Source organism: Lissotriton vulgaris, chromosome 2_1 (genome assembly GCF_964263255.1).
Source record: "Lissotriton vulgaris chromosome 2_1, aLisVul1.2, whole genome shotgun sequence".
Taxonomy (NCBI): Eukaryota; Metazoa; Chordata; class Amphibia; order Caudata; family Salamandridae; genus Lissotriton; species Lissotriton vulgaris.
This window is the reverse complement of record NC_141687.1, coordinates 1,286,086,802-1,286,100,030: the sequence shown is the minus strand read 5'-3', so window position 1 is coordinate 1,286,100,030 and position 13,229 is coordinate 1,286,086,802. Positions and strand designations below refer to the sequence as shown.

At 47.4% G+C, this 13,229-nt stretch overlaps 1 protein-coding gene across 1 annotated transcript in view; it reads left to right on the top strand.

Annotated features, from left to right (window-relative positions):
- The window catches only part of LOC147732516 (carotenoid-cleaving dioxygenase, mitochondrial-like), a 711,267-nt gene that overhangs the window by 677,852 nt on the left and 20,186 nt on the right, over window positions 1-13,229 (top strand). Inside the window, exon 9 of the mRNA XM_086958817.1 lies at window positions 10,552-10,734. Coding sequence (XP_086814943.1) covers window positions 10,552-10,734 — 183 coding nt within the window. The remainder of the gene's footprint in view (window positions 1-10,551; window positions 10,735-13,229) is intronic.

Here is a 13,229-nt window from a genome sequence, read left to right as displayed (position 1 = left end):
GGTTGGTTCGGCCGCGACTGTGTGGGAGGCGTTTAAGACTGTCTTGAGGGGTGAGGCTTTCGCTCTTATAGCGGAGGCCCGTAGAGTCTGGGATGCCGATTTGGTGTGCATCGAGGAGGAGATCATGGAACTTGACTCCCAGTTGGAGACAGAACCCGATCCCGCTCTCCTGCATGACCTTTCCCTCAAACAGTCGGAATACCGTGACCTTGCCACGAATGCAGCCCTTACCTTAGCTAAGGAACAGCAGGGTCGTATATACGACGTTGGCGATAAGGCTGGGAAGTTGCTGGCCTGGCTGGACAGGAGAGAGATGGCTAGCCGTGTCGTACCCGAGATAATGGGGGATGACGGAGTTGTCGTCTCTGATCCCAGCGCTATTGCCGAGTCCTTTGCTGATTACTTCCGAGGCGTTTACACCTCTGTTTCGGACCGGTCTGAGATTGATTCGACAGCGCTTCTCTCAACAGTCGAACTTCCCTGTCTTTTGGACGAGGAGCACGACGACTTGGACAGGGACATCTCTGTTGATGAGATCGCCCTTGCGATCCGCTCATTGCGATCGGGCAAGGCACCTGGCCCTAACGGCATCCCGGCTGAGATATATAAGATCAGGCCGGATGTGGTATCCCCACACCTGAGTAACATGTTTCTGGAAGCGCGGGACGCCGGCCTACTTCCCTTAGACCAGAGGTCGGCCACCATTGTGGTCATCCATAAGGATGGGAAGCCGAGAGACTTGTGTCGCTCTTATCGTCCCATTTCTCTCCTTAATGCTGAGCCTAAGATCCTCGCCAAGCTACTCGCCAATCGACTGATTGGGGTTATTGGCGACTTAGTGCACCCGGACCAGTCGGGCTTTATTCCTCATCGCAACACTGCCCTTAACCTGCGTAGACTCCATGGCGCCCTGGCCAGGGCCCACACCCTGGAGGTGCCGGCAGTCCTTGCTTCCTTGGACGCCACGATGGCTTTTGACTCTCTCGAATGGAGATACCTCTGGGCGGTGTTGACGAAGCTCGGGTTTGGCCCGGTGTTTATTGACTGGGTGAAGCTCCTCTATGCTGACCCACTGGCTAACGTTGCCGTCAATGGCCGCATCTTGGCATCTTTTGCCCTTCATAGGGGCACCAGACAGGGCTGCCCCTTGTCGCCTCTCCTGTTTGCGCTCGCTCTTGAGCCGCTTGCGGCTATGTTGCGCACGCACCCAGATCTGCATGGCATAAACTGGGCCCCTGGTTTCGAGGACAGAATCTCTCTCTATGCCGATGACATTCTACTCTACCTCACCTCCCCTTGCAAGTCACTTATTGTGGCATGCGATGTACTTAGACTCTTTGGCAGGTACTCTGGCCTCGTTATTAACTGGGCCAAATCCTCCTTATATGTACTGAAAGGGGACACACCACGCCTCCCTAGAGGCTGTAACATCCAGGTGGCCAGCCAGGGCTTTAAATACTTGGGGGTTTACATCTCTGGTAATGCGAGGGTGAGATACGACCACAACTTGCTTCCCCCTCTTCTGCGCCTCCGGCGTGACGTGGAGGGTTGGCGCAAACTCCCACTCTCTCTACTTGGACGCGCGGCATTATTCAAGATGATGTCTTTGCCCAGGTTTCTGTACGCCCTGCAGAACACCCAAGATCCGGTCCCCGCCCGCTACTTTCGGGAGATTGAGAGCCTTCAACGTGCCTTGCTCTGGGATGGCCGTCCCCGCTTCGCTATCACGAAGCTCACACTTCCGTGGTACGACGGGGGTATCGCACTACCAGATGTGCGCAGGTACTACTGGGCCTCCCAACTGGCGGCTATCAATCATGGTTTCTACGGTCCGGAAAACAACCCCGGCTACGCCATGGATAAGTGGCTTTTGGGTGGCGGCAATTACTACAGGGCGCTGTACTCGAGGTCTCTGGATGGGCGGATGTCGGGTCCAACGAGAACTGCGGTCCACATCTGGCGGACGATCACCAAGGCGCAGGGCTGGCAGGGCAGGCTGACTAAATTCACCCCTCTGTATGATTCCGATATTTTGGGCAAACTATGGCACACCAAGGGATTTGATAAATGGGACCTCATAGGAATTTCCAGGGTGGATGATATGATTTCGAAGGGCGAGATTAAGACCTTCTCCCAGCTGCAGGTTGAGTATCAGCTGGGCGGCACGGAATCTTTCCGTTATGCCCAGCTGCGACACGCGCTACTCTCTGCTAAGCCGGCGGACGGGGCGATTCCAGAAAGCTCCCCGCTGGAGGACAGGGTGTTGGACGGTCATATGCCTGACAGTGCCATCTCACTGTCGTATAAGAAATTAATTAATGTTCGCACTGACCTCCTCCTCGGTGTGCGGGATCAGTGGGTGCGTGACGGCCTGGAGATCGACGACGAGGACTGGCAGAGCGCTGTGTCTTCCCCTAAGGAGGTCGCCATTTCCTCTCGTCTTCGGCTAGTGCAGTTTAAGATCTTGCACAGGGTGTACGTGACTGGCCCCCGGCTTGTGAATATGGGCTACTCGATCGATGGGCTCTGCCGCCGTGGCTGTGGCGCCTCTGCTACTTTCCTGCACATTCTTTGGGAATGCCCCATCATAGCTTCTTACTGGAGACGTGTGCACCGGATTATGGATGAGGTGACTGGGGTGGTGGCAACTACGGAAGCTAGGAGATGTCTCCTCAACATCTGGGAGCCATCCGATCACAATATGGCTCAGACGCAGTGGGTGACCCTTGGCAACATGGTGGCCAAACGCGACATTGCGCAGAAATGGGGGGCTCCGACGGCTCCCCTGGTGGTACAATGGAAAGCCAACATGGATTGGTGTATGTTCAGGGAAAAGACGGTCTATGTTGCCAGGGGTAAGCCCAAAAAGTGGTCGAAAGTGTGGGTGGCTTGGAATGCTTACAGGGGTGATATTTGCTTGCCCCCGGAACCTGTCTCTTTGGAGGAACATTTGTCACCATGACCTGTGACACCAACTGTGATACGCTATACTGCTGACTCCTGTTTTTACTTTCCCCCCCCCCCTTTATCCTGGTCTATTCTCCTGTACTTGTGCTTCTGTGCACGCTGGCCCCCTGCCCTGTTCCAGCACCTCAAAGGCTTCTTCTACTCCATTGCCGCTCTTTCACGCCCTTGGAGTTTTCTTCTTTTCTTGTTCTCTGTTCTCTTACTATATAAAACATAAAACCAACCTTCACTGTACTGTTGCAATTGTTCTTGCACTATTGCTCTCCTGATTCACCGTGCTACCTTGCCTCCGGGATGTTAGGCTGAATAGCTGTGTGCACTTTTTTAATAAAGGTTTTTAAAATAAAAAAATAAAATAAAAAAAAGAATGGGACCAGATCTCTTATAGAGCGCGCCACTCTGCATACCACACGGGGCTTACAGAGACACTTACCAAGATATCTACATATTGGTATTACACCCCAGAACGGGTACATGAGATGGACCACTGCAAAGACAAAACTTGTTGGAGGGAATGTGGACATACAGGCACCTTATTACACCTCTTATGGGACTGCCCGCTTCTCCACTCTTACTGGAGCAAGTGATAGACGACATTGACACTCATTTTCAGACCGAGCTGCCCCTATTCCCTACCTACATCTTGCTGGGGCTCCCTAACTCGTTGACATACCCCTTACGCTCGCGCAGGGGACGCCAAATAGCCGTCGCCCTAGGCTCTGCAGTGCAGAACATCCTTATACACTGGTGCACAACTACGGTCCCGTCCACTACAGGGTGGTTACATAGGATGTGGCATGTATTGGGGATGGAGAAGTTGTCCCTTACCTTAGCCGGTGATATAGATCAGTTTGATGAACTTTGGCAACCATTCCACTCCCAGTTGGTCACTGAATTTAGGGAGCTCACCTGCCCTGTTGCGGCTCACAGCACCTAAAGAGGTGGGCTCCTAAGGGGGCTCCGGATGGAGAGTCCTTCAAGAGTGGGTGGGGGGGAGCGATGTGGAACAGGCCTGAGCACTGGACAGGGGGGAGGGGGGAGAGGGGACGGGGAGTTGGCCGGGTGGGGTTTCCTGTTAGAGGGTTTTTTCGCAGCACTGCCTCTATATGTATACACTTGCTGGCCAGATTGTTTTTTTAATATTATACTCGCCCGTTTGGGGGCCTTACGTGCCTCGCACATGCTACTTGCCAATGGGGAACCGCACATGATACGCAATGTAGGTTTTGTTTTCTCTATGCTGCATTCAATAAAAGATTTAAACCTAAACTTATACAATTCAACATAATCCATAGAATTTACCTCACCCCACACAGGCTGAACGTAGTATACAGCAGAGAAGACCAGGCCTGCGCCAGATGCTCACAAATAGACGCCGACTTTGACCATATAATATGGTCTTGTACCGGGCTCAGAAATTACGGGACCAAGATTGTAGATACCGTAAATGGGGTTTTGGCTCGTAATATGATATGCTCTATGGAGGTGTGCCTTCTGGGCCTTTCCCGAGACCCAAATCCAAAAGAATGGGTCATAGGTTTGTAGACCTGGCTTTCCTCCTGGCTAAATGGAGAATAGCTCTCAGGTGGAAGGCAAAGATTAACCCTTTATTAGTAAACTGGGAAAATGATGTTTCCTGTTGGGCCAGGGCAGAGGAAAAAGCCCTGATTCAGGAGGACAAGATCACGAAAAGGCTCAAACTCCTGGCGGGACCATGGGCTGATATACTGAGGGCTTGGGACACACAGGATAGACTCACATAGGAGCTCATCGGAGTCTACGGGAATAGGAGAGGAACGTGCCCACTAAATACATGACGATTATTGCAGAAACCTTCTGAAACTCTAGGATCTCGGGAAGGTAAGCTTAATCCCCAAGCAGCATGACACTTAGATGACCCCTTCATTTTAATTGGTTTATTTGGTACTGGTCCTTGCCCCCGCATTCCGTGGGCCCTCATTGCATTCCCTTCATCCCCCTTAGGGCCCCCGACCTGATAGAAGAACCAGTCGAGCTGCTTCAGACATATCTATTGACAAAGGACCCCTAGTAGAGATACATACGTTTTAGTTGAGTGCCTACATTTTGTTTTGGATGCACTGAGTTGGTTTTTAGGTTTCGCCCTGGCCGTAGCACCTGCGAAGCAGGTGCTCTGCCCAGGGCAAAATCTTATGATCTCCAGTATGGGGCTTCGTCCCGCCTCTGTCTTCCATTGGCTAGCTCCATAAATGGAGGCTAGCCATTGGAAGAGATTGGCTGTCCATCACGCTTTCCCAGTGAAAACGCGATTCGGGGGCGTTTCTGGGTCTTTTTTTAAGTCCCGCCCTCTCCTCTTCCCATTGGCTGGAATTTTACCTTCCAGCCAATGGAAAGGGGAGAGCACGAAAAACACCCCCCCCACCCGAATCTGCCGGCCCTGGACACCCCCGTGACGTCATTCCCCGGGCCGCGCTGCGATTGGCTGCCGGCCCGGGACCTGACTTGTTTTTAATATGGTGTTTAATTGAATGGTTTTAATTAGCTACCATAAATACATCTGAACTTGTTTTTTGTGAGGTCCGATTTCTTAACAAAAGGGTCTCCATAGTATATTTTCTCAGGCATGAATAAAGGACCCTGATAATGACCCACTATTGTATGTAATTTAGTTGAGTGCACCTGAAGCGCATACCTTTTTCTGAAGTAAGACTTGATGCATACCTTGCCAGGGCAGGAGCCCCCCCCCCCTCCCATGGCGCTGTCGTGTGCTGCATTGGTGGTAAGCATCATTGCAATGCTGATGCTTGCATCCTCATGCAGGCTACTCCAAGCCAAAGCCAGTCCGCACCGCGGGGAGAAAACCAACCCCACCAGGTGTGCTCTACGTGAACCGGTTGGAAGAAGCCATTCTCTCTAAGGTAACCAATCTTGTTTGGGAGGGGTGGGGTGGGGGTGTCAAAAGTGCTATTCTGTCACAATAACATTTTAGCATCATACCTTTTTGCTTCTTTTTTTTTTTAAGAAACTGGTGAAGTAGCACAAGAGAACATGGCTCGGCTGCTTTTGATCGACGTGTTACTAAATGCGTCCTCGTTTTTCCTTGGCAGCTGCACGGAGCGCCGTCGCCCACTCAGTATCTGTGCCTGGGCGGGCTCCGCCGTCGCCTCTCCTTGGCCTTCTGCACTAGAAACCATCTCCCGTAGATGCCGTTTGTGATCTGGGCTCAGGAAGGCATTCGCCATCTTAGGAATGGCTGTTACTTGCCCATTGGCTACCCTGCTTTCCTCTTAAACTTGCAACAGATTATCCAATATACAGCTGGCCCAACTGATGGGGACCGAAAAGGCTTTATTTATTTTACATTTGTCTATATTTTAAATCCTCCTGAGCTTACCGAACAGCAATATCAGTAAGGAACCAATCACCATAGAAGGTTGCCAGCCACAATTTGGCGAGATGCATTGTGGTAAATGCAGTGCCTGACACTCCAGTAGAAAGCCTTTAGTACTCAGTCGTGCATTCGGGCTAATTGTGAGCGGGTATGTCCGGCAGTGTGCTTCCCTCCTCCCTTCATCAAGACCTGTAGTTCAGAGTGGTTACCCACCGGCCTCAGCTGTGTTGTGGGCTAGTGAAGGAATATCGCAGCCAGCGGGTAGGTCGCAGGTGGCTTTGAAGATGCTGGCCAGGGCTAGAGCTCGATGCCGGAGCCAAGGGAGACCTCGGGGGTGGGTGGGAGAGGGGGTGGAGCTAACAGAGGCCTCGTGGGTGGGTTTTAGTTAGTTACCCACGGCTCTTGCTGCAGTGCCCGCATGGTGCTGACATTCGTGCTTGTTTCAAAGTGAGGTATAGTCAAGATGGCTCCCGGGATGACGTCACCTAAAGTCCCGGATGAAACTTGGTATGTAGACCGCTCCCATTAAGAAAACCGATTTTAATGAGCCGGTTCTGACTCTCTTACCTGCTGTGCATAAAGGCTCTTTAGATATAACTTGTATTAAAAACTTACAGGCTCCAAGCACTCGGATGTAATGTCACACAGTGCTTGGAGCCTGGAAGCGCTATATGAAACCCCTGAACAAACGCACACCGCGGGGTGTTATGGAAGGTGTTTGTGGTGATGTTCAGTCCGTTTCTTGGCTCCCGAGTCTGATTTCCGTGAGTGTTTCTGATGTTTGTCTGGTGCACCGGGGCCTGTCCACCTGTCCTACCCCGGTGCACGCAGCCTTGCTTGACAGGGGCCTCTTCTAGGCTGTGCTCTGCCGCCAGCGCCTCGCCCCTGCAGGCTCTTTCTGCCCACACACTGCTGCTTATCCACCCCTGTTCACTCGTGTGCTTCGGAGGTCACATTTACTCTTTGATAACGGGATTAAACAAACTGCTCGTTATTGATTTGTGCACCTGTCTGTGTGTGAAGCAGTCCCTTATGTTTAGCCTGATTCAACACTGGCTGTAGCACCTCTGCGCTCACTCACCACTGCACGGAAAGTAACACATGCTTATTTTTTATTATTCAATGCTTAAATGACATGTCCGCCCCAAGTGGGCTCAAGTGAGTATCAGTTGCATGCTGGTAAATTAAGTCCAGTTTTAATATCCAAGTGGATCCGCTGCAGAATGAGCGGAAGCAGCAGAGCGTTTACAGATTTTGCAACGACATGGCTGGCTGGGACACAAACAACGCCACTGGAGTAATATGTGAAATTTTTACATGTTTTAGCAGCAAATGCACTTGGATCTTAATACTGGACTTCACTTCCCAGCATGCACCTGATACTCACTTGAGCCCACTTGGGGGCGGGCATGGTATTTAAGCACATTGATTGGAGTGCGGTGACGACTCTTTGCTGCTTGACATTGTTGGTGAGTGATCGGGGGTGGGGGAGCCCAAAACTAGTTTGGCCTGACTGTTTTTGGCCATTAGCTGTTGGTTGCAGTTTAATAAAGGATGGAATCTGCCGCTGTGTCCATCTTCGTCTAGAAGACAACCCTTTTTTCTATAAAAAAGAAATTAAGAAAGGAAATTACTACTTTATGGAGTGTCAGAGAGGGTAAGTAATAAAAACATGACAATTATTCCAACATCAGCCGCCATGTTTTTACACTTCAGCCTTTATCCTAGGATCTCCTAGTACTTCATCCTAAGTGATCAGTTTTGTTCAATTGGTGAGTTTATTATCCCATCAATTGTGGTTGGCTTTGCTGAGCGTCCCAGCACTTGAAGGTGTGCACATTGCTGCAAACATCCTAACCAAAGACTGCGGTAAGTGAAGAAAACTTATGCAGATCTATGCATTAAGTGCAGTTTGTCAATTTCAGGCCACTCCAATTTGCCCGATTCTGCTGTAGTGGCCACGTTGGTTGCGAATCTTGACTTTGTTTATCCATTAAAAAGCAGTATACGGTATGGCCAAGGGTATGAGTCATGCGAGTCAGCTGGGCTCCTATCATTTATACGGTTATAAACTTTCTGATGCTTGTTTAATTTGTTGCTTAGCATCTGCCACTGTTATAGGGAAAGCATGCGTCCAAGTACTGTACAGTATGCAAAGTATGTGGAATAAAGAGTTACAACCTCTTCCAAAGGAAAAATTAAAGTTTTATGTTTTTGGACATGGATGCGATCGGATCCTTAAGCTCCGTATTTGGGAGTTGCTTCGGACTGTTCCAAAGCATTGTCACCTTGTAATAGCTACACAAATGGGGATCTAAGTTGGCTAATTTGCATTGATCGTGATAATTTGGTGTGACAGCACATTCGTATTTGTGATTTGCTGAGTTAGGTTATTGGCAACGTTGTTATACAAAAATATATATACATCGGGCACTTCGCTTTGTTTTGCTCATCTGTGAATTGTTTACTCCAAGCCTTTGCAGAGAAAGCCTTGAAAAAAATACCAAAATAGACTTTTGTGGTATCGCTCTCTGGAACGCATGGTAACTTACTGCTCTTAAGGAGATGTTTACACTTTTAGGGCTAGTAACCCTCATTGCTCTCCAAGATCTTGATAAGACATTATTCCTCCGTCAGAAGAAAAGCTCTTAGATAAAACTATGAAAGGTCAGTGTCATTACAGTCTAACATTTTCTAATCACCGTGATGACCACTGAAGCAAAGTTTATTCTCTTAAATGAGGTCAAAATCACACAGGCAACCTGTCCGAGACATTCCTTATAGAATTACTCTACAAAGGTGCCTGTTACTCATAGTAGAGTTTAGAGCGATCAGATTACTCGCTGTACAAGCAGTAGATGCCACTTGTAAAAAAAAAACATCTTGGATGGGGCGATCTTAATCATAAGCATCCCTATTCCAAATTATCTGGAGCCTAAAGGTGGGATTTTAACTCCACGGTCTGAACCCTGGAGTAAGTGGTTCCACATTACTCACTTTACTAATTCACCACTAATCCTTTAAGCGCTGTGGTTGTTGGTTAAGTGCCATTGTCTATTGTTTTTGTTGCTGAAGCTGCATGGCAGAAAACTGCTTCATTTCGAACTGGTCACGGTGATAATTACTTCCCGTTTTTTTTTTTATTGAAAGTAATGGGTTTGCTGCTTTAGGGCCCGGCTACCGTTCTAACTTGCTGCGAGTATACTTTAAATCCGTGATACTCAATGTACGGCCCATGGGGCCGCTTGCGTCCAACTTGACCTTTACATGCGGCCCCTCCTTGTAAACAGCAGCAGTGTGGGGGGGCTCTCGCAGTGTGTGGGGGGGGCTTGCAGTGTGTGTGGGGGGGGCTCGCAGTGTGTGTGGGGGGGCTCGCAGTGTGTGTGGGGGGGCTCGCAGTGTGTGGGGGGCTCTGTGTGGGCGTGTGTGGGGGGCTCTGTGTGGGTGTAGGGGGGCTGTGTGTGGGGGGGCTCTCTGTGGGTGTGTGTGGGGGGGCTCTGTGTGGGTGGCTCTGTGTGTGTATGTGGGGATCTGTGTGTGTGCGGGGGGGGCTCTGTGTGTGTGTGTGTGGGGGGCTCTGTGTGTGTGGGGGGGCTCTGTGTGGGGGGCTCTCTGTGGGTGTGTGTGGCATTTGCGAGAGATTAAGCTATTGGCATTGTGAATGACAATGCCATTTATTTATCTGTTTTCAAAACCAACACATACATAAAAATGTTGTCATTTACAATGCCAATAGCTCTAACTTTTGCAAAGGCGAAACCGTTGCATTGTAAATGCTTGTTTCTTTCTCTTTCTTATTTGAGCTATTGTAAGGCAGACATACAAGCATTTTTCAGAGCATGTAAATACTTGAAACTCAATCCTGACAACGGACCCCATTACTCCATACAAGGCACCCCGGTGCAGCAGGATAATATTAAGCATTATTGTAACCTGGAGAATGACTGACACCATAATAGAGAGAATCACAGGGAAGCATGATATTGAAATAACTACTGTTTAATTTGTAAATATATAATGTGTCACTGAGATTGATGTCTGACATTGCCTTAAAAATTGTATTCCTATTGTGGTTTCGAAACTGCACTGACTATATCAAAGTTAATTTCATAAATGCCAATAAAACAAATATAAAAAACAAAAAACTATTGCAGTGAAAAGCGAGTTACTGATGTCATTGTTCTCTAATATCTTAATTGTTACCATTCTGCTAGGTGTGGTGTACACATGAAATTCTTCATGACGAGTCGCTGGAAGAATTGGGCGGCTTTGACTTCCCATGCATTAACTATGCCAGATACAACACAAAGAAATACCGTTTCTTCTACGGCTTAGGGTTTGGACACCTTGTTGGAGATTCACTTATAAAGATGGACGTCGAGACAAAGGTGACCAAGGTACAAAAGCTCTCCTTCGTCTCCAAAGTAGCAGATCTGTGACAAATGAGACTTCTTTACCCTGTCACTTAAGTGACCGTATAACTTTGGTGGTGTTGGTTAGTGAATTCTGTCTAAATTCTGTTGTATTTCATTGCTTTCATCCACTTGAAGTATTTCCCAGACAGTGTTCTTATCTACTACTTGCCAATATTTTGTGACCCAAACTTGACTTTAAATTTTTATAATGACCACTTTTTGATTCCCAATCTTGAGTCACAGAATCAAGATTGTTGGCATTTGACATGCCCAAAATCCTTTCTCAATGCAGAAATTTTACCACTGCAGCGAAATTTCCAAAGTTGCAGATAGGCTTTGTAGGACTTTCTGGGAGTGCCTACCACCCAAGGTAGGTGAAGGCCCACATACAAGTACCTTTCTGGTTATTCGTGTACCTCTAGTGTGTAGCTGCCCACCCTAAAAATACTCTGAAGTGTATTCCATTTAAAGGTGGGAAAAAGTGTCTTAACTAGATTGGAATGGAGAGAGAATGTCCCCATTTCAAATTGGGATTTTGGGGAGGGGGGTTTCTGCAAAGGAAAAGCATATTTTCTCCCAGGAAAATTAAAATAAGTTGAATCTGCAATTGTTTGTTTGTATCAGATTTATCTATGCATAATTTGTAACCAGTTGAACATTTAGGATCCGAGGATATGTTGCTTAATAGTACTCGGAAATATATAGCTCTTCTTGTTAGGTCCAATTGAGATTTGTGAATCCAATTAAAGTCTGAAACTGGCTCCAAACATCTGTACATTTCACTTTACTAACTCTCTTTAAAAATGTGCTGTTACAAGAAATGACAATAATATCTAGTTGGCCTTGGTTTGTGAATGCAGGCGTCGCTTCATTTATGGAGGTAAGGACCCCATATGGAGATGGGCCTCTTTTTCATGGTATAATTGCCACTTCCTATGGAGTCCTTATGGCGTTTCAATCGCCTCACCTTAATATAACATTTACCTTGCTCATCTCTTTAGTGTGTTTAAGAGTGACCTAAATATCTACACAATCTTACCTGAATGCCATGCAAGTGTATATGTAATTGTCAGAGGACCTATCCTTATGTAAAGATATAGAAATCTGCCCTGGCTGAATTCCAGTCACAGCTAACTGGTACATCCCCAAGGCTCAATGGCTCAAAAACTGAGGCCTTCATCTTAGGGATCCTAGAAAGTAAAGGCAGACCTAAATAAAACGTTTTCAAACCTACTGGACTTTTTTGATCTTTATCCTGCTGAGGCAGCCATAGTGAAATATGAAGGAGTGATTTTAACTCCAAGACAACGTTGTCACTTCAGTCCGAGGCAGAAGTTGTCACCTGCGTTTTCCAGATACGCAAGCTCAGATTCTATTGTATTTTTCTTATCTGAAGCCCATTGCACACTGTTTGGATGCACAGTGTTATTGGTGTTTGGACTTCTACAATGCCCTCTATTGCGGACCACCAAACAAATACTTTTTAAGACTTTGGATGGCTTATATTGATGCTCTTGAGTGATTACGGGACCAAGGTGACAAGACCATGCCCCATCCTAAAAAAGTTCTCTTTACCACCTATAAGTAGGATGATATATTCACTTCAAAATTTCTGACTTTTAAGTGCCTTTAGCCCTTATAAAATTCACACCTTATCCCCAAACTCTTTATCTATACTCACAGCTGGAGTTTTGGTATTGCTAAGAGGAAATTCCTTGTTACACCCTTAGCCCTAAGGTTGGACATGACTTCTGAGTCAAGACTCCAAGGGCCAGATGTACAGCCCTTTCATTTTGCAACTCGCAGCTTGCGTCTATTTGCACCTTGCGATTTGCGACTCGCAAAATGGAATGTACAACAGTGTCTCTGACACTGTTTGCAATTCTCAATGGGGTTGCAAACACCTGCCTCATTAATATTCATGAGGCAGGTCCCAATGGACTCCCCTATTGGGAATGGCCAGCATTCACAGGGATGGGGGCCTTCTGGGGTCAGCAGACCACCATGGCTATGACTGCTTTTTAAATAAGTATAAAACAACAATATCTCAATTGGATTCAATTGAGCAACAGATATATTTGCATGTACAAGACATTACGAAGGATCTGGACATAAAAGAAAGAGAGACTCAGAATTTTCGTTTTTTTTAAAGTGCATATAGCATTATATATTCAAGGACAATTTTTGCAAAACTGTAAAAAAAATAACAGTTAGGAGAAAAGCACTTGAGGCATATAATGCGGTGGCAACCCAAGGGGGTTTTGTGCACTACGTGATAGTGAGACAAACGGTGACGGCGCGAGTGACATATGGGTGAAAACAGCGAAGGACGCAAACTGACACAAATGAAAACAATATATACAAAAATGTAGGTTCCTCCTTGGTGAATGAGTAATTGTTATTAATTTAGGAATAAAAGAAGGTAAAATGCCATGAGTAGCACTGTAATGCGGGTCAACAGCGTTTCGATCCTATTG